Source organism: Halictus rubicundus, chromosome 7, assembly GCF_050948215.1.
Source record: "Halictus rubicundus isolate RS-2024b chromosome 7, iyHalRubi1_principal, whole genome shotgun sequence".
NCBI classification, from domain to species: domain Eukaryota; kingdom Metazoa; phylum Arthropoda; class Insecta; order Hymenoptera; family Halictidae; genus Halictus; species Halictus rubicundus.
The window spans coordinates 12,628,660-12,649,719 of record NC_135155.1 but is presented as its reverse complement, the minus strand read 5'-3'; the positions used below and the strand labels follow the sequence as shown (position 1 = coordinate 12,649,719).

At 38.7% G+C, this 21,060-nt stretch overlaps 2 protein-coding genes across 2 annotated transcripts in view; one reads left to right on the top strand and one right to left on the bottom strand.

Annotated features, from left to right (window-relative positions):
- The window catches only part of LOC143355506 (dynein axonemal heavy chain 1), a 114,290-nt gene extending 94,632 nt beyond the window's left edge, over positions 1 to 19,658 (top strand). The window contains exons 37-55 of the mRNA XM_076790344.1: positions 305 to 410; positions 1,393 to 1,547; positions 1,694 to 1,879; positions 2,650 to 3,040; positions 5,281 to 5,549; positions 7,927 to 8,237; positions 8,984 to 9,209; positions 10,042 to 10,237; positions 10,964 to 11,157; positions 11,898 to 12,052; positions 12,596 to 12,962; positions 15,243 to 15,422; positions 15,995 to 16,246; positions 16,335 to 16,487; positions 16,863 to 17,131; positions 17,533 to 17,759; positions 17,874 to 18,055; positions 18,821 to 18,944; positions 19,018 to 19,658. Of these exons, the coding sequence (XP_076646459.1) occupies positions 305 to 410; positions 1,393 to 1,547; positions 1,694 to 1,879; positions 2,650 to 3,040; positions 5,281 to 5,549; positions 7,927 to 8,237; positions 8,984 to 9,209; positions 10,042 to 10,237; positions 10,964 to 11,157; positions 11,898 to 12,052; positions 12,596 to 12,962; positions 15,243 to 15,422; positions 15,995 to 16,246; positions 16,335 to 16,487; positions 16,863 to 17,131; positions 17,533 to 17,759; positions 17,874 to 18,055; positions 18,821 to 18,944; positions 19,018 to 19,232 (4,158 nt within the window). The 3' untranslated portion in view covers positions 19,233 to 19,658. The remainder of the gene's footprint in view (positions 1 to 304; positions 411 to 1,392; positions 1,548 to 1,693; positions 1,880 to 2,649; positions 3,041 to 5,280; positions 5,550 to 7,926; positions 8,238 to 8,983; positions 9,210 to 10,041; positions 10,238 to 10,963; positions 11,158 to 11,897; positions 12,053 to 12,595; positions 12,963 to 15,242; positions 15,423 to 15,994; positions 16,247 to 16,334; positions 16,488 to 16,862; positions 17,132 to 17,532; positions 17,760 to 17,873; positions 18,056 to 18,820; positions 18,945 to 19,017) is intronic.
- LOC143355518 (cytochrome b-c1 complex subunit 8) lies at positions 19,652 to 20,637 on the bottom strand. Its single transcript, XM_076790377.1, has 2 exons — positions 20,243 to 20,637; positions 19,652 to 19,831 (listed from the first exon to the last, which is right to left on the bottom strand). Exons 1-2 carry the CDS (start codon positions 20,397 to 20,399, stop codon positions 19,737 to 19,739), a joined length of 252 nt encoding a protein of 83 aa, XP_076646492.1. The 5' UTR covers positions 20,400 to 20,637; the 3' UTR covers positions 19,652 to 19,736.
- Positions 20,638 to 21,060: the final 423 nt, after the last annotated feature.

Here is a 21,060-nt window from a genome sequence, read left to right as displayed (position 1 = left end):
CATTTTCTTATGTACAACATGAAAAATAAATATATAGCAGGGAAATATTCTAGGTCGGAAGAAATGTTTCGTTTTGGAGTTAAAGTAGCTTCGAGTGCAAAGGGTTAAAAAATCCTCGCCAACAAAGAGTTAGTTAACTCTCAAGCCATGTACGTCCCATTTTACCGAACAGTGTACAAAGGTTAAACAATACTTTTACCAAACCGTTCAATGTAACAGCGTTCCCTCGCGCTACAGTCAATTTCTAGTGAGTCAGAGGCTCGCGATCGACAGCTCTAGCAAAAACTATAATTATTCTCGATAGGTAGAAGCAGAGAAAACGAGGCAGGAGGCGAAGGAGCAGGAAGCTATCGCTACAAGGATGAAATCGGAGAACCAAGCAATTAAGGACGAGGCTGAAGCCGATTTAAGTAAGTCTCCAAATGCGATACATTGCGCAACGGTAAACCCAATGAAAACCGACCAGATTTCGTATTTTATCGCTGAGTTAACGTAAACACTCCGGCCCCCAACAGAAAACCCATTAACAGATCTCTTAATGACTTTGTTGTACCTGTAACGAACTTAATCAATCTCCTGTAAATAACGTTCTAATTTCGTTTTTTAATCATTTTCATTCTATTTACCTCTTTAATTTTAACACTAGGTTTACGGAGTACTAAAAGTGGCCAGTTTGGATTATTTTATAAAAATATCAAGAATATATTCAGCCAGATTTTCAGCAGCTTTTACCATAATATATGTTCCAAGGAATAAATGTGTTACAATAATTGTAAATTAAAGAATGTAGAAGCCGTCATTTTGACGGGTCCCGTAAATCTAATGTTAATAACGTTCGTTGAATCCATTACTTTCATGTTAATCACTTCAATTTTCTTCAGTCATATAGTATATGACATTCGCAAAAATATTTGCGATTGTAGTGACGAGATCAACGATGTCAACAATGGCACGATTCTGGCGTTAATGGCTAAATTTTTGTAATACAATATACTTGTAGACAAAACTCTTTCTCGAAGTTATATTCTTTTACAAATTTCCAAGGTCATCAATACTGTTTTCGTACGGGAACCTATATGTTCTCTTTGATATTCTTGTAGAGCATGAAAAACCGAATCCAACGAGTACCATGACCACACCATTCCGATCATTCGATCTCGAGATATTTCTGTCTGGACGGATGCGTATTAAAATTTTCATACTAAAGTATCTCGGAATTAAGCTATCAGAATGGTATGGTCATGGTAGTCGTTGGATTCGTCTTTTCATGCTCTACAAGAATATCGAAACAAAAACATAGGTTACCAGTTGAAAGAATATCAAATAAATCCTCCAAACTAGGAGAAATTGCTTACTATAAAATGAAAGAAAAAAAAAACAAAAATTTCTCAGGTGAGGCACGGCCAATGTTGATAGCAGCGGAGAAGAGTCTGAAAGCGTTGAACAGGAACGACATCACCGAGGTGAAAGCGATGAAACGTCCTCCGGTAGGCGTGCTGTTGGTCATCGAAGCAATTTGCATTATCAACAACGTGAAACCGATCAAGGTTCGTAGTTTTACCATGTATGATTCAATCGACACTTTTCGTTCTTTGAACATTCGGGCCACATGCATCCGAACGTCCTCGGGAGCTTGCTGTTCTTTTTCTCTGCGACGAATCCGCGCGTGAAAATCGCTTCGTTTCCACCGCAGACCGAGGCCGGGAAATTCGGCAAGGAGGGAGCGAAGATGGATTACTGGACGCCTGGCAGCCAAATGCTCAGCGATCCGGGACACTTCCTGAACACGATGGAGAATTACGACAAAGAAAATCTCACCGCCGAGATGATTAATAAGCTGAAGGTCTACATCGAGGATCCGAACTTCCAGCCGTCGAAGGTACGCCACCGCAGTTCTGCAAAAATTTCATTCGTCATGTTCGATGCACGACCGATCGAACGCTCGGAGTGCGTGACGGGGATTTTCTTTGAATTCATGCACAATGTGATGTAGTGTGCGTGAAATCGCTGGGTATTTGCGACAGCTTTGAATTTGTTTCGGAAATGAGAAAATCCTTTGAATCCACCGATTTTTCTATGGCTTCACATAAATTATTATTGACAGTCTTCTTTTCGCTTTGTAATCCGTAAAATTCGTAAAATCTAATATAGTTTAGCAAAATTAGGGAGTTTGATGACAGTTTACTAATGATGCTCAGAAAATGGATTATAAATTACATGAACATCTCGCAATTTATGAATTTCCGGCCTGGCATCTTATCCTTTAAAAGAGTCGAGCGCCCGTCACGCCGCGAGAATATGACTTTGAATATCTCGGGGAATTTAATAAAATTCTCAAGCAGGAATTCGTCTTTAGTCGACAGACGGGGAAAGTAGGCGACGCACAGTTTAGAAATTTTTAACAAGCAACAGATTGTCCCGTGCTCTTCGAAAAGTTTTGAACGAACGAATTCATAATAACGTACAAACTTAAAGTCGGTGATAAACAGACCATTCTGCGTTTATTCCATTCTATATTATATAACCTACATTTTTTTATGCTCTACATTCTGCATTCTACCAGTTGTAATTTGAATTTTACAGTTGATATACAAAATGGGGTAATCAGTATTTGTAGATACCGTTTCAAAGATACTGTTTCTATTTTAGATCCAATTCGTCTCAAAGGCATGTCACTCACTATGTCTATGGGTGCACGCGATGTACAATTACTACTTCGTCAATCTGAAAGTGAAGCCTAAGATGGAGGCTCTAGCAATGGCTGAAGAAGCCCTAGTAGAGACAGAGAAAGCGTTGCAGGCGGCCGTGGAGAAGCTGCGCGAAGTTGAGGAAGGCATTGAAAAACTGAAAACGCTTCTCCAAGCTGAAGAGGAGAGGAAAGCTGAACTCGAAAGGCAAAAACAACTCTGCGAGGACAGAATGGGCAGAGCTGTTAGGCTTATTGCAGGCCTGGCAGAAGAACAGAAAAGATGGAAGATCACCGTTGCTGACATCCACAAGGCCTTGAAGAACGCTATCGGCGACATCCTTCTTGCTTCCGGTACGAAAACACTTTTCTCACTGTTTTAGAGATTTCAAGGACATCGAGGTGCGTTTTAGAAAACGAATGTTCACATTTTCTTTTTTCTTTTTGAGATTTCGAGATCGTCGAGGTTCTTCTTAAAATGAGACTTCATCACACAATATTCTAAACTCAACAATGCTAAATATGCAACGTGCAAAAGTCATTAATTAGGCTGACTAATATTTTACATTCGTGATATATGCAAAAACAAACCTATAAAATATTTGTTTAACTTTGGTTTGTTGGATGCACCATAGTAACACCGTCCATGAATATTTAAAAAAATTTAGATTTAATATGCTTCAATAATTTACATACCTTTACAAAAATGCATCAACTTTGTAATATACATTTAAACGATCTCGATGAACATTTATAGATCGTTATCGTTAAAAAATTCCTAAATAGCAAAAATAATTTTCAATACAATGATATCTGTTTAGAGAACAAACAGTTACAAAGCTAGTTCTAACTAACAAATATATTACACTTCGTACGTACTTCGTGCTTTCAAACTAATTGGCAATCTAATCAGACTTATTACGGTGTATTGTGTTGAAAAAGTAAGCCCCCCCCCCCAAACATAAGTAAAAATACTTTCCAAAGTCAAAATAGAAATATTCATTGTACTGTTGAAATTGTCTGACCGCAAACAGAACTATTTGAAACTGTAATCTCGTTCTCTTATCCGATTCAATACCTGATGCGCGCCACTCGCCTGGCCAATAGCTATTACATTCTACTTTGATACCAGTGGTACCAGGTATTGCCGGATACGTTTCCTTAAAAAAGTATTAAAAATAGCTGTGGAATAGCTTTTATTTAAATGTAGTACTATGCAGTTAAAAATTAATATATTTTCAAAAAGGAAAACAAATAATTAGACGCTAAATGGGGAGAGGTCGCTAAAAATATTCTTTTGAAATTCTGTGTAATACAATTAAATTTGCATTTCACCAGCTCAAACATTTCTCAGAATTATTATTTAATCAAGAACGTAATTAAATGAGGGTGCAGGCAAGAAACATAGAAGGGGCTTCTGGTCAATTGTGAATATAATGAACGTATTAACCGTAATATCACGGAAATAATAATAAATACATTAATAAATACATTAATAAAAATATATTCATAAAGGTATGAATACACAGATTAATAAATACATAATGAAAATACATTAGTAAAGAATTATTATAGCAACTCTGTTTTTAACAGAACGTGGTGACTGGCATACAGAACGTAGAAAAATCTCCGATACGGTTTTACAATTTCGAAACTCACTGTAATTTCTGTAATTACATCCAATTTTTCGTGAGAAATGCTGTGCTAAGACTTCTCGCAATTTTCCTGGAAATCGAAACCGTACCATGTTTCACTGCTCCGCACGTAGGCTGATTACGCTGATTGCCTGATTAATTGCTATCACATTCTACTTATAGACTCTCGAGCGTCCTATCCATTTACTCGATCTAAATGGTTCGTGTTTCAACGTTTTCCACGAAAGCTTCTTCTATTTTAGCATCGATACCATGAATCTCCCCTAACATTTGCAGCAGAACATTCTTATCAAACAGAGATTATTTTTATCCATAGGTGGCTTGTCTTAATTTTCGCAAGATGTTACATCGGAACCGTGTTATAAGAAAGTTGAGTGTAGGGGTGTGCGAGAACCCGAAATATCGAGTCGGGCCGGGAACACGAAATTTTTTCGGGTTCGGGAGCGGGTACCCGAAAATTTCGAGATTCTCGAAATCGAAATTTTCGGGAAACCGGTTTCTTTTGGGAATCTCGAAGTTTTCGGGAACCCGAACCGACCCGACTCGCCCCGACCGTCGGGTTCCCGATATTTCGGGTTCTCGCGCAACTTTAGTCGGTGACTGTATGGGTGCATCCCCTCCCTAATTCCGCACGCGTACACGAGATTTGCAAGGTTCCAGGGGGCCAACTCTCATTTGTTAATAATGCAAAGATGGGACTGTTCTGTAGTCGAAAGCGCTAGATAAAAGTTAAATCTAGGGTGCTATGGTCCTCAGAAGTCCTACTTTTGCGTTTTTTAGCCGGAATTTGCAATATTGGGGACATTTCAATCGCGTCGGAAGAGAGTGATTGCGTGGTTGAACTAAAATGGGACACCCATTATATGGGCAGTCGATTAGAAGTTTCCGAGTCTCGATCAACTGGCCAGGCTTTTTCCAATCGTTTTTCACCTCGGATAGGAGCGATAGCCTACTTGACGCCGTTCACGGACACGTACCGAGCCAGCCTATTGAGTTCCTGGCAAGAACTGCTGGAGGGTGTGCCTCACACGCCGGGCAGCGACCCGGTCTCGACTCTTGCCGATCAGGTGGAGATAAGGAGATGGCAGATCGAGGGCTTGCCAAGGGACAGCTTATCCGTGGAGAACGCGGTCCTGGCGATGCAGTCTAGTCGATGGCCACTTTTCATCGATCCACAGGCACAGGCGAACAAGTGGATACGCTCCCTGGTGAGTCGAGTTCGGACACTTAACCGTATACCACCGAAATTGCCTTGGAATCTGCTTGCTCTACAAAAAAATTTGTCAAACAAAAGTTGTACGACATCAAACGGTGCACACGATATAATCATCGATCTTTTTACGTTTCACTATTTTAGCGAGATACGAAGATGACATTGAACTTTTGATTCGTAACGTGTAATGTATCACCTCGCGACTCAAAAAAAGTATCGAACGCTGAGTAACAAAATATTGAGATTGTATGGGGCCAAAAGTTGATAATTATCGTGATATTCGAAGAATAATTTCTCAAGTTGTTTTTTCACGAGATCTCGAGGTCGCTGGTCTTTCTTAAATGGAACAGCATATTTTTTCTTCGATATTCTTGCAAAGCATGTAAAACCGAATCCAACGACTACCAACACCATCCCATTCCGATCGGTCAATCTCGAGATAGTTGTGTCTGAAAGTTAATTGCTTAACACTTTCAGACGCAAATATCTCGAGATTAAGTGATCGGAACAGTATAGTCATGGTAGTCGTTGGATTCGGTTTTTCGTGCTCTGTAAGAATAATCCAAATAGAAAGTACAGGTTGCCATTTTAAAAAATATCTTGTAAAAACATTCTTACCTCCCTTACATGTCTCTCTTGAGGCAATATAACTTTATGTCGCGAAGTTGTTTCTTATAATAATCAAGAAGGCAGATGTTTAACCGATTTCAATTAAATAAGACGCTCTGTACACGTGTAAGGAATATTTAACAATATATGTACACCGTTCAATAATAGTAACCTATATCATAGATTCTCACAACTATCCATAAACTTTTGGGAGACAGTGTACGCTTCTATTGCCGTCTCCGAAATAAGAAAAGGTTAAGCCTGATTTATGTTCTCCGCGCTATGCATACAAACTACAGTTCTCGAAAAAATCGTAAAACGGCAAGGGTAGAAACCCTTGTGTCACGGGGGAGACACCATTTCTCGTTTTGCTATGCGTGGGCTGCGAATGTGTGCTGGGGTGAATCATAGCTATACTTGGGGAAAATTAATATTGAGATTTTTTTTTAAATTCTATAGTCGACAGATAAACACCATCCTAAATCGTACAGTGAGCAAAATAACACGATCAAAATTGAAAAATTATAGTCTGTTTCTGGAAAGAAGATAGAAATATGAAATATGTTCATAGCCATAACAGCTGTCTACCCCAGTTTCATATTACTTCACGCATACGGAATAAGAGTAGAGTGGACAGCTATCATGGTTGTGGACGTATTTCAGTCTCCCCTTCCGAAAAATAAACTTTTATTCATTTGAATTTCCATTGTACTTTCCAAAATAATAATTTTTGTAAGAGAAATATGAAAATTCAACTTTGAATATGTTTTGTGCTTGAACAGTTACGACTACAGAATTCTAATTTGCATGAAAATGTTTTATTAACTCCCTAAAACAACAAATAAAAAAATGTACTTTAATATCAAATTATCCATACTAAACATGTACAAATAATTGTTAAAATGACAAGGCTGATGAATTATGTGTTAATCAGTTTTGTAGTTCTTTCTCTGAGAATGAGAGGCGAGAAGACGTAACTTCGCTTAAGTATCGCGTAATTAGACTGAAATCTGGAAATGAACAGGCTCGAGGCTAGAACGCTTTATGCGATAATACGCACCTGAGACCTGACGAGAGTTTAAAATTCATTGCTGCCGTTGTTTTAGTGCTAGTAAACCATCCTGAAGCTCCTATATCCTACATAACACATTTTAGTTTGATTAACTGCTCCCCTTGCAATTGAATTCCAAGGGTCCTTACCCAATTCATCTGCCCAGCATTCTTCATTCGCTCGGAAAATGCGAAATTATATGCGAATGACGTACATGAATATTATTATGAGCGGAATGAACTTTTGTGACCTGTCCCATTTATTTGGAACAGCTTCATAAATAAACGGGATAATGTAAAACATTTTTAACAAGAAGTACAGTCAAGTACAATCAAAGTTATTCTTTCAAGAGATTTCAAGGCCATTAGTACTTTTCAAAAGCATACCTATACTTCTGTTTCGATATTCTTGTACAGCATGAAAAAACGATTCCGCCGACTACCATCACTATAATGTTCCGACCAACTCGGGACACTTATGTCTGAAAGTGTTAATGTCATAACTTTCAAACATAATTATCTCCAGATTGAGCGATCGGAATGGTATGACGTTGGTAGTCATTGAACTCGGCTTTTCGTACTCTGTAACAATATCGCAGAAAAAATATAGGTTTACATTTAACAAAAAACAACTTTGATGATCTTGATTCAATGTCTGCAGCAAAAAAGATATTTATGGCTCGACTTAACATGTTCCTCTTACATTATTGTAGTACAAGGACCAAGGGATATCGGTCGCAAAGATGGCAGACAAAGACATTCTCCGTGTCCTCGAGTCCTGCGTGCGGTTCGGCAGAGCTTGTCTGATAGAGAACGTTGGCCTAACACTCGAGGCCGGCTTGGACCCCATACTCATGCGATCGTTGTTCGAGCACGGTGGCCAATTATGCGTCAAGATCGGCGAGAACATCGTCCCTTACAAGAGCGAATTCCGTCTGTTTCTGACTACTCGACTCTCGAACCCACACTACACGCCGGAAACCTCGGTGAAGATACTGCTAGTCAATTTCGCGCTCACAGCCACGTAAGTTGCCAATTTGTTTAATTAACCGCAATGACACCGAGCAATCGCGCCGATGTGAAATTTAATTAAACGCCTACGCTGTACTGGTTGCGCATAAACCATAAATAGGAGGACCAAAATATTTCCATTATTTTTGGTGATGTGAGGGTAAAGTGATAGGGTAAAGGGACATTTGATGACATAGTGAAAAGAATCTATTCTCAAGGTTATTCTCTCGAGATTTCAAGGTCTTATCACGGTAATCTATTTTTTTGTTCCGACATTCTTGTACATCGTAAAAAGACGAATCCAACGACTACCATGACCATACACTTTCGATCACTCAATTCCAAAATACTTGTGTCTGAAAAGTATTAAATAATAAATTTTCAAACACAATTATCTCAAGATTGAACGATCGGAATGCTATGATGTTGGTAGTCGTTGGAATGGACTTTTCGTGCTCTACAAGAATATCGAAGAAGAAGCACAGGGTTCTGTTAAAAAAAGTATCGGTGACCTTGAAATCTCGTGAAAGAAAATAACCTCGAGAAAGAATTTTGTTTACTGTTATATTTTATTAGAAAAATGAGGCCGTTAATGCTAAAATCGTACTACAGTTTTGAGTAATTCCGCGTCTCCCGTATCGCACTAAAAATATTTGAAAAATCGGCGTACCTTCGAGCGAAGTTTCTCGCTGGAAGTATAAAAGCGTGAAATCGTAAAAATCCGAGTGTATGGTAACGATGCGTGTTCGGTTTGAAAAGCGGTCTAGAGGATCAAGTGCTCTCGTTGGTCGCGATCCAAGAGCGGCCGGATCTCGAACAGGCGAGGAACGCTCTTATTATATTAAACGCCGAGATGAGGAACGAACTGTTGGAGATCGAGGACAGGATCTTATACAGGCTTTCGTTGTCGGAGGGCTCGGCAGTCGACGACATCGACTTGATTCTCACCTTGGAGGCTTCAAAAGTCAAAAGCGAGGAGATCAAGGTACGCTAATTGCGAACACTTTGCCTGTTGTCCGATTTCATAGCGGTCCTCCTGCGATCGAGACTTTTCTGATCGTTTCGATGACTAGTTTTCGTTATCGTATCGGATTTCACTAAGCGATCGAAGAACTTCCACAAAGTAAAGTCTGCTTCTCATCCCCTATTGGCAAGGACACTAGAACCGGGCATAGGACAGTCAGTTGATTTATTTTAAATTCAATTCTATTTGTGAATGCAGTTTTGAATTCTGCATGAAGCAGTAGTAAGCTGCTTGTGGTGCGAGACCAATGATTAATATTAAATCTGCTACCATATCAATAATATATAATAATATACAGGGTGTTTCACCTAACTCGAGCATCTAAAGTATCTCGCTTGTTTTTTATGATAGAAGAAAATTTCAGAGGAAAACATTAGTTGGTTCAGAGGGGCAAATATTATGATAGGCAAAAAAATTTGTTCAAGGTTATATTTTTTGAGATTTCAAGGTCATCGAAGTTTTTTTAAATAGAACAAATAGAATATTATCGCTATATGATAGCCGAGGTCAAGACGAATCCAACGACCTGTAACATTATGACCTTATCATAATATTTGCCATTTATTTTGGAATATTTGACATTTTTCCTATCATAAAAAATCAGCGAGGTATTTTAGATGCTCGAGTTACGTGAAACACCCTGTATAATAATAATGATAATTTACTGTTATAGGAATTTCTTTCATTGTGCATTCTGTGGTTAGAACGCATCTGTATTGTTGTAGTGAACCTCCAGATTTCTTCTTCGAAAAAGTAGACTGTAACAATAGTTTCTCGTGTTTCGTGCTGTTAGGTGAAAATGGAAGAAGCGGAGATCACTCAGGCGGATATCGAGATGACCAGGTCGCTGTACATTCCCGTTGCCATTCGAGGACAGATACTATTCTTTTGCCTCTCCGATCTGCAGTATATTGATACGATGTACCAGTACTCGCTTGAATGGTTCGTCGAGATCTTCAACAACAGCGTCAAAGCTGCCGAGAAGAGCGGTACTGTAAAATTATTATGTTCCAGGCTTCGAAGAACAATTTTTATTAACAGTTATTTCTCAGAACTTTTTTGTGTGGACCTACATTGAAAGTTTAAAAAGTACTTAGACACGTACCAGGATTATTATTGTACTACATATTTGTTTCAGCGAAATCATCGCTGTTTACACACCGACAATTTCTCGAAACTGGGAAATTTAGTTTTCGATTACTTTTCGGATCACTGTATATGCATATCTTTTTTTGGGGGGGGGGGGGGCGTGTTATTTCAAAAGCGTGTAAAAAAAAGAGCTATGTGTATTAGAGCATCAAAGTGTCACCTATCGGTCGCCAGAAGGTGAGAGTAGGGTCGGTCGTCGGACAGTGTTTACGGTGATTAATATTTATGGTACACCGAACCGGGGTTGAACAGAGCAAACAGGGGTGGCGTCGCATTCCGATTTGCTTTGTCCCTTCTTTTCCCCTTCTTCCTTTATTCCGAAGGACGTGGATGGCGTCGTAGATAAAAACTTGAATCGCCGTCACGAACAGAATATCTCGTGTCTAGCTGTATAACCGAAGACGCGCCGTGTGTCTGCGAACTTTTATTAAAATTTATTGTCGTGCACGTCTCGTCGAATCGAGTCCGACGCCCATACTCGAGCAAACTCTTTCCGACGCGATATGAGTGTATCTCTGTACAGGGCGTTTCCTATTATTGCTATTTTAACCCGATTATCGTTGCAGCAAATATCGAAGAGAGAGTTACGAACATAAATCAGAAGTTCACGTTCTCCCTGTTCTCAAACGTCTGTCGCAGCCTATTCGAAAGGCACAAGTTGCATTTCGCGTTCCTTGTTTGTGCTCGGATTCGAATCAACGACAAATTGATCGATCCCAACGAGTGGAGACACTTTTTAGCAGGCCCTGAGCCGTTTCAAGTAAGATTTGCAAACCATTTTCCTAGTATCATTACAATACAACAATTCCAAAAAGAATTTCGATTGGCAACCACATTAACTCTGTTTTTGAAATTTCGTTTTAATAACATCAATACTCTTTCAAATTCCACCTACTCGTATTTGTCATTATTGTACAAAATCCGCGGTCTGTTAGTGACTTTCTGAAGAAAAAATAAACTATACAAGGTGCCCTAAAAATATACTTCCTTGAAAGGGATGATTCCCGAGGTCATTTGAAGTAACTTTTTCCTTTACAAAAACGTTCTCCGCAGCTTTGTTGAGGAGTTATTAACTAAAAACACGGACTAATCGGGTCCGTTTGGTCCGTTTTTTTTTAACTCCTTAACGAAGCCACGGAGAACATTTTCGCAAAGGAAAAAAGTTACTTCAAATCACTTCAGGAATCGCCCCTTTCAAGGAAGTACATTTTTGGGCTTCAAGGTTTAAATATTGATTATAAAAGAGTAGAATTTCATCCCAACCCAACAGAAAGGAACAATAATGCCCGCTTGAAATCTTCATCACGAGACCAACTTACATATTGCCAAAAATATTGAAAGAATTCAAAAGAACAAGTTTTAAACAACTCGTCACCCGTAATCTTTCGTTGATCTATCAAGATATCGAAACAGATGGATCGGTAGATTCGCAACACGCGTTCCAGATAGGATAGGGCACCAGCTGTGAAATTGATGGAATACATAAAGATTTCCCTGTAGGACCAGGCAAACCCATCGCCAGATTGGATCACGCCCAGATGTTGGAAAGAAATCCAAGCATTAGAGAACTTGGACAAGTTTGCGAACTTCATCGATTCCTTTAAGAAATCGTTGGGCCAGTACAAAAAAGTGTTCGACGACCAGGAGGCGCATCTGTGAGCGAAACCAACTATTCCGCGAACCGCCGCATTCCCCGAGGATCATACCCCTTCCAACCAGCCGTTTTTAATCCGATTTGCGACTTTCTCAGCCAATGAAGTTTTAAATTCCCTTCATAGTCTATGATGCATTCAGAAAATTCACTCGTTCGGTGCTGCTTCGATCAAACTCTTTCATCGTTCGTTGATTTTTAGAAATCCTTCACAGGCGGAATCAGTTTTTCAATTGCTCGATATCACTGTATAAGTTTCGATCTTTTTTTATGTAATATTTGCGGAGTTGAATTCGACTGGAGTTTGTCTCGTTTGCCTTAAGTTCTTGAGGAACTTAATTTTGAGAAAGAAGTTACATCTTTATTTTTAAGAATTTTTTCTGCCTTAACCAGAAAAGCTACGAGAATGTTTCTTACGTAGAATTGTTCTGCAAACTCTCTCGAATGCAACGGTATATTTTTTCATGGAATTATAGACATTGAAACAGGTTTTAAAAATATTTAAAGCGAGGGGAGGCACCATTAACTTTTTCTTTCTGAAATTCAGAGCCACGTATCCGATGCCCTGGGAATCAGAGCTGGACGATTTCCAAAAGATGCTGATCCTGAAGTGTTTGCGTCCCGACAAGGTGACAAATGCTATGCAGTTATACTTAGCAAAACACCTGGGTCGCGAATTCGTTGAGCCGCAAACCACCGAGTTGTCTGCGGTGTATAACGAGTCTTCACCAACTACGCCAATCGTGTTCATCCTCTCCGTGGGTACAGACCCTGCAGCAGAGCTGTACAAATTTGCTGACAGGCTGAAAATGACCACAAAATTGCTTGCTATATCCCTTGGTCAGGGTCAAGGTCCTCGGGCTGAAGCTATGATGAGGATGTCCTCTGAACAAGGCAATTGGTGCTTCTTCCAGGTAACGTCCATCCTCAAAAGATCCTACAAAAAACCGCTAAAAAGAAACTCTGAAAGATAATTTTCTTATGTTAAAATTGCTTAATCAAAAAAAAAAAAAAAAGATTTTGTTGCAGTGTTCACCTCTTTTGTCTTATACTTCACTTTAACTAATTGTGTTGTATTTATGATCTGTTCTTGTGTTTTATTCGTCTCGATATTTTGTCATTAATAGATTTAACAAAAAGCAGAAGGTGTAATTTATAAGATTGGAAACATTAGAAGAATTTCAAAATACCGTTATCTTATTTTCAACCTATAAACTTATTTACAAAGAAAATAAATTACTATTTAACTTCAGTTTGTTGCAAGTCGAGTGATTAATAATGTTAAATGTATCAAGTGGATTATGTTATATTCTACCCCACTGGATAGGACATTAATTCACGATATTGTTTTTATCACAGACAATATCGCCGTTCATCTTATTATTTATGTTTGTCGTTATGAAAATTTTATAGCCTTTTGACACTTCAATTTAAACATGTTGAAGAACGTTGCATAGAGATTATGAGAACACAAATCCAAGATTTTTCGTTCACAATTTCCAAGGGCATTTGGAGGTCACTTTTAAATAGGACGCTATATTTCGGTTATTTGAATAATGTCTAAATCTGCTACGGACGCATTTTTATTAGCAAATTATATCAGATAAATCGGTGGCCACTATATTGCGGTAATTTGTTAGAAGGGAATCGGCATGATGGCGGCGTGAAACGTCGCATGCAAATCGAGGGACGGCTTTCGTATGAAAGGAAGGCTTCGTGGTGTCCCGTGGCAGAAAGTATTACGATCGTCGATCAAAGGAACGTTCTCGTTCAAGAAAAAAAAGGCAAACTCGGAGATAGGAAGAGAGAGAGAGAGAGAGAGGGGGGTGGGGAGATAGGTGTGAAGATAGAAAAGAGAGAAACGAGGGTTTTTTTCCGAGAGAAAAGACAGGGAAGAAGAGGTATTCTCCTTTATCTAGAATCTAGAGGAATGTATACAGGATGTTCCAAAAATATTGTACTTCCTTGAACGATGCGATTCCTGAGGTGATTTGAAGTAACTTTATCCTTTGCGAAGATGTTCTCCGTGACTTCGTTAAGGAGTTATTAACGAAAAACACGGACCAATCAGAGCGCGGCTACTGAGGGCAGATTCCGGCTCAGCCAATGCCAACGCCGCGTTCAGCGAAACCTGTGCTCTGATTAGTCCGTGTTTTTAGTTAATAACTCTTAAACAAAGCCGCAGAAAAGATTTTCGCAGAGGAAAAAGTTACTTCGAGTCACCTCAGGATACGTCCCTTTGAAGGAAGTAACAACAATTTTGGGACACCCTGTATAAAGAGGGTCAGCAAGGAAATGATTTATCAAAACGGAAACTGGGCCTGGGTTTGTCAGTTGGTAGCGAAACGAAAGAAGAAAATGGGTTCATGGCGAAATAAAGCTGCAGACGAGGTGTGGGAGTACCTAATCAAACAATGTATCATTTTGACAAAGGCTCGTTTTCTATCTAGAGTGCCTTTCAACTGGGGATGCGAGTTAATTCGTAATTTCAGTTCACTATTCCTTTTCAGAAACTGTTCATTTTCTTCGTAATTCAACGAATGACACTGTGAGTTAGACAGCGGATTTTTATGGAAAATAAAAATTATCCACGTTAACTGCATAAGAAAGAAGCTATATGGACCTTTATTCCTTTTCTTAAAAATTGTAATTGCGTGTTTGGGCTCGTTTTAATCAGAAAAACATCACAAATACATTAGTACAAGATTCGCAAACAAACAATTAAAACCAAAAATGTTTTGTCATCATATTTCCGCCAAAGATTAACCCAAGAGTATCTCGTGTAAATATAACTTTTTCACCCCACATGCCGCCATACTTTTTTACTCAGCATTAGACATTCTTTCAAATCTCACATTCAAATATTAGACATTATGAAACAAAAACTCAAGGTCGTCTTAGTATCTCGATAACAAAGTGAGATATAAAAAAATAATTATTACATCGTATGTACCGGTTAATGTCTTGTAACTTTTGTTTGAAACTTTTTATTATGCAACGAGAAGTACAAGTAAATTCCGGTGGTACAGTTAAGTGACTCAGCCTGTATATTATTGAAAACATGGCTAAAAATTAGGATAGATACATTTTTGTTATTTTTATAAAGTAGCGTAAAGTAGTCGCTTTTAGTGCTCCGTAAACCTAGTGGTAAAAGATTAACAGTTTCACAAATAGGTCAAATTGTGTCCATACAGAATTGTCATTTGGCACCGAGCTGGATGCCAGAGATGGACACGCTGGTCGAGGCTCTGTCAAGAGGCAAGAGCCATCGCGACTTCCGGTTATGGTTGACCTCTGCCCCTTCACCGGACTTCCCAGTTAGCATCCTTCAGAACAGCAGCAAAATGACGATTGAGCCTCCGCGAGGCATAAAGGCAAGCAACAATATTTTATTAACTGCTTAACACGTTCGTTACTAGAGTGCGTATTTAATGCGTTTATGATCAAAATGTCTAGTTAACTAATGTTTTCCAAATTACTAAAAGAAGGAATATATTTTAATTCAACCCGTGTTTCTTATAAATAATGTAGAAATATTTTTATTTTGCATAAAGATTCCCAGTCTACTCATTACTAGGCTGTGGAGCTTTATCCAAAATAAAAGTTTCCTACTTCAATTACGACAAATTAGAGTAAAATAGAAATTTGTTTCCAGCCTTAATAGATTTAACAAGTCGAGAAGAATGAAATAACATTTTTAAATTCTTCGAACATTCTTATTATTTTGTGTTTCTCGTACGCATTTTTATCATATGTGCATAAAATTCGCAGTCTATTCATTACAATCTTCTTCAATTTCAACAACGGCCGACAGCCCCCTTAGCAATACTTTATCGGACGCAAGGCCCAAAATCGCGGGTCCAGATATGAAATAAAAAATACAAGCAATATTAAGACTGTTCTCCAGTTCACGTGAACGTCTTCTTTTCATTTCTTTTGGCATTAGGCGAACATGTTCCGAGCATACCTGACTCAAGTGGTCGAAATGCAATCGTTCCTCCAATCTACTCATCCAAAAGTTCCTCAATTCAAGTGGCTGGTCTTTTCCCTGGCACTATTCCACTCGGCCCTTTTGGAAAGAAGGAAATTCGGGCCCTTGGGCTTCAATATACCGTACGAGTTCACTGACGGTGATCTAACCATATGCGTCTCGCAACTGCACATGTTCCTCTTGGAGTACGACACGGTGCCGTTCAAGGTCAGTCCGCTAAGTCTTCCCCATAATAATTAAACGGAGTTAATCATTTGCTAGAATCTTAGTTCGAGTTTGATTCGTAAATTGAAAGGTTCTGATATACACTGCCGGTCACATCAACTATGGCGGACGAATCACGGACGACTGGGATCGTCGGTGTGTCTTGACAATCCTCGAGGACTACTATAAACCGGAAGTTCTCTCGGCGGCCTACAAGTACGACCAATCAGGACACTATTACCAGGTAATAATTTTTAGATCATTCTACAATGAAACTACCGAACCAATGAACCATTGAATCATAAGTAGACTGCTGATTTTACGCGTTTAAAACGAAAATTAACACATCGAATACAAAGCTCAAAATGCGTTGGATGAATTGAAGGAAATTATTATGTTATTTTCGACTTTCTAAGACGATTATAACAGAACTTACATTTTCGTTTAACTTCGGTTTGTTACAATTGATTTGGACAATTTCTATTTCGCATAAAGATCCGCAGTCTAATCATAAGACATTTCAACCATTGAATCTTTGAACTGCTTTCTCTTCTTCCTCATATTGAAAAAAAAAGAAATTTCTCGGTTTTTAGAATACTTTTTGCACCGCTCGTTGCAGTTATCAGAAACAGCAACGTTCGAAGAATACATCGAGTATATAAAAACGTTTCCTCTAAACGACGAGCCGGAGATGTTCGGGATGCACGCGAACGCTGACATAAGCTGCGCCCAGGCGGAAACGTATTCATGCCTAGAGACGTTGCTTGCACTTCAGCCTAGAGAAGTCGGAGCTGCTGCAGCCAGCACCGAAGAAGTCACCACGCAAATCGCCGAAGACATGCTCTCCGAAATGCCTGGAACCTTCGACTTGGTCGCTATGCAGACTAAGTACTTTCAACCGTGACCCTTAAATTCCTTTTGTTTCTCAGTAGCTATCGACTTTAAATTTTTAGAACGTCTAGTACCATGCTGTGTATTGGTTTTAGCCAAAGAGAATTTTGAAACACCGATTCGAGAAAATTATACAACCCTGTCAATGTGTAGACTTGTTTACACTCTTACCTTCAGTCTAGATGGTACTGCCAATGCGGATGTAGGCAGAATTTCAGAAAAGTCTTTGGCTAAAATACAATACGTGGTATTGTTCTGGAGCACGGTGATTAAAATTGTATACAGGGGTGAACATTTAAACCTTAAAATTTTCTAGCTTTTCTAGCATTTCGGAAAGATCTCGTAAACGGTAGAAAATCGAATTAGTTGTCACACACTGCACAAAGTAACGATTCCAGGTACCCTGTTTTATACGAGGAGTCCTTCAATACCGTGTTGCTGCAGGAAGCGATACGGTACAATGGGTTATTAGTGGTGGTAAAGACATCGTTGACGGACCTCCTGAAAGCTTTGAAGGGGTTGGTGGTGATGTCCGAGCTGCTCGAAACTGTAGCCAATAGCTTGTACAACAACAGAATACCGAAAGTTTGGCAGGACAAAGGTTATCCGTCGTTGAAGCCACTTGGTGAGTCTGTTTCCAATTAAGTCAAAAGACCTCGATGGTTGCGGTCACTGGCGAACTCTTCGTTTTGCGAACTGGCGTTTTGTTCGTTTTTAATTATGTAATTTGGAAATGCAGGTGCCTGGTTTCTCGATCTGAAAGATCGAATCACATTTTTGAGGTCATGGGAGGCAAATGGTATACCGGCGGCGTTCTGGATCTCCGGTTTCTACTTTCCGCAAGCTTTTCTGACTGGAACGTTGCAGAACTACGCGAGGAAGCACGTCGTTTCCATTGACACCATTGATTTTAGCTTCCAGGTACGCCTCACGAATAAATTACTTCTCAAACTATTTCTGTTTCGAAACACATGGGAAATAGACGATTTTGCATTAGCAATTTGCATATTTACTGTCAAATTCGAAACAACCCGATCCTTAGGGTCATACATTTTGATTGCTGGCTTGTTTAAAACATGCGTTTGTGTTTATCAGCTGTAGGTATATCTGCTTCCAAAAGTATTTTTCGGCACTTTTGTAATTAAACACTGAAATATTGTACATTGAACTTTGACTTTGGATGCATTTGTACCTCGAATATTGAGTCTGTAACCTTGAACTTTGATCTTTGCTGAGTTTATACGTGGAATATTGAACCTGAAACCTTGAACCTTGAATATTCAACATTCAACTTGAAAGCGTTTGCACCTTGAATATCGAGCCTTGAACCTCCCACCATTTGAATTGGGAACTTTAAATTGTTTGAACCTTGAACCATGAATCATTTGAATGCTTGTATAGTCTAGCATTTGAACAATCGGGAAATTGAGTAGTTGAACACTCAAACAATTGAATAATGGAACAATTGGAAGTTTGAATTGTGAATCTTGAACCCTGAATCATCTGAACCTTGAACCTTGAACACTTAAGCATTAAAACAGTTGAACACTTGGACCCTGAACTAAAAATAATTAATGGTTTCGAACCATATTTAAGTTTCACACAAGCTCTGGAGCAAACACAGTTGAATGCATGAGTGGAATATAACTTCCATGGTGTTCAACGTATCAAAACTGAATGTTACAGGTATTGAACGCCATGCCAACCCAGAGGCCAAAAGATGGCTGCGCGATCTACGGTCTGTTCCTTGAAGGATGTCGTTGGAACGTTAACCACCTGGACGAGTCCCTTCCCAAGGAGTTATACACCGGTATCCTGCAACTTTATCGCATTGAATTGTGAATATTAATCGCTTGGTTCACTGCTCGTTTATCTGTTCACAGATATGCCTCCAATTCTATTGTTGCCTGAAGTGGACCATCGAGAGCCTCCAAGGATCTATACCTGTCCTGTTTACAAAACCATTCAGAGGGCAGGGACTTTAAGCACAACAGGACACTCCACCAATTTCGTCCTACCTATGGAAATACCCAGCAGAAGACCACAGGCTCATTGGATCAAACGAGGAGTTGCCATGATCTGTGCTCTTAATTATTAACTACAGGGGCAGTATTATAGTTCGCCTTTAAAGAGTTGTCAGATTCCCGGAAAAGCTTCTACCATTTTCCACATAAACATTTACTGTATTTCTCTTAACAATTTAATATATTGATCTAAATATCACGAAACTATTTAGAATGTCCATTTCGTGGACATGAATTATGTTCTTATATTTTTATTTTATTGCTTTCATTTTTTAATAGAAAAATTAAAATTATGATTGAGAAATATTTTGGGAGAAGCTTTTCTGTGTACCTGATAAATAGAGTATTATGTTTACAAGGATTATAGATTAAGTTAACTTGAAGTTTAAATAAAACATATGAGAATTGTTAATTTATAATTATTTATTGGTAGTTCTACGCTTTCCAGGACATGGGAAATGAATATTACGGACAGAGTCATATTAGTAAAAACTGTTTAATACACCAGATTTACTTGTAACATTGTAACGGTACAACATATTGAGAAAATGTGCTTCGTCGTTGTCTCCAGAGCTACTTTATTTATCATTTTCATACATCTTCGGATCCTTCCTTTTGCTTCTCTTATGTTCCTTTTTACTCCATACCAAGGTCCATGCTCCTAACAGTACAGCTACAATGAAATATAAGCAATTGCTTAATTAAGACTTAACTACCTTCCTGAATTTTTTACGATCTATTTTAAAACAAAAACATAATGTTTCGCTGTCCACGAATTTTCTAACAGATAACGTTTGGCAATATTTTGAACAATGTTTGATTTAATTTCTTTAAGGATTCTCGAGAAGTTTTTCATTAATATTGACAAGATTATTCCACAAGAATAAACATAACAATATATCTTTTAATTTTTGAAGGATAAATTTTTTGATGAATATTGTCAGCATTATTCCACAAGAATAAATGTAACAATATTGCTTTTCATTCCTGAAAGATTCTCGATACATAAATCGCATTTATCGTTTCTTGAGGAAAATATCAAGAAATTTGGAACAATAATAGAGACCACTTGAAGTCACAATACCTGGAGTCGCAAACATAGTATTTTCCGCAATTATCCTGATGGCACTTGGCACGGTCTGAGACAGAAAATTTACCCAGTATTTTTGTTCGAACCCGGTTAGAGTGTAAAACACAATCCCGCGTATTCGAACTGGTATAGTCCCGAATTCAAGACCCATAATACACGGTTTCTCAAATTACCATTGACAGTTTAAAAACAGCCCAGGAAACAAAGGAATATTTAAATAGTTCGATCTATTGTACCCATACATACGCGAAAAATATTGCTGCGTAAATATAAAATATTGAATACATGAGGAAATTCTGGAAAAACGTTTTCGAAAAGTAAGTAGAAAAACACTTCCACATTTATTTACTTAAAATTGATTCGATCTCATGATACTTTTTAAACCTAAGTGCACCTATCGCGAAGTCTAAAAAATACCAGAGAGGAAATGATAGTGCTCACGTCCGGGATTTTACTGTCACCGGTATAGTGCTGCCCCCTAGTCTAATTTTTAGCCTGCACCAGAACCTGCATCATCTTTTTAGCCTGGACCAGAACCTGCACCATCTTACCTGTATCATTAGCAGCGAATTCCTGAGTGAATGCACCGACGAGATATATATATCTCGTCGGTGACGCGACGTAGTTCCACAAAAAAAATTTTAACCATTCCACAATCAGTTTTCCCTACTGACCGTTCGAGGACCGTTCGAGGATTGGCGTGACAGTCAAGGCCAAATGCCTTTTCTGGTTAAAAAAATAATGTGCGTTCGGTTTTGTGCTAAAAGACGGCCCGGTTCTGTGCCATGCTAAGGCTGAGCAGATGTCAGCAC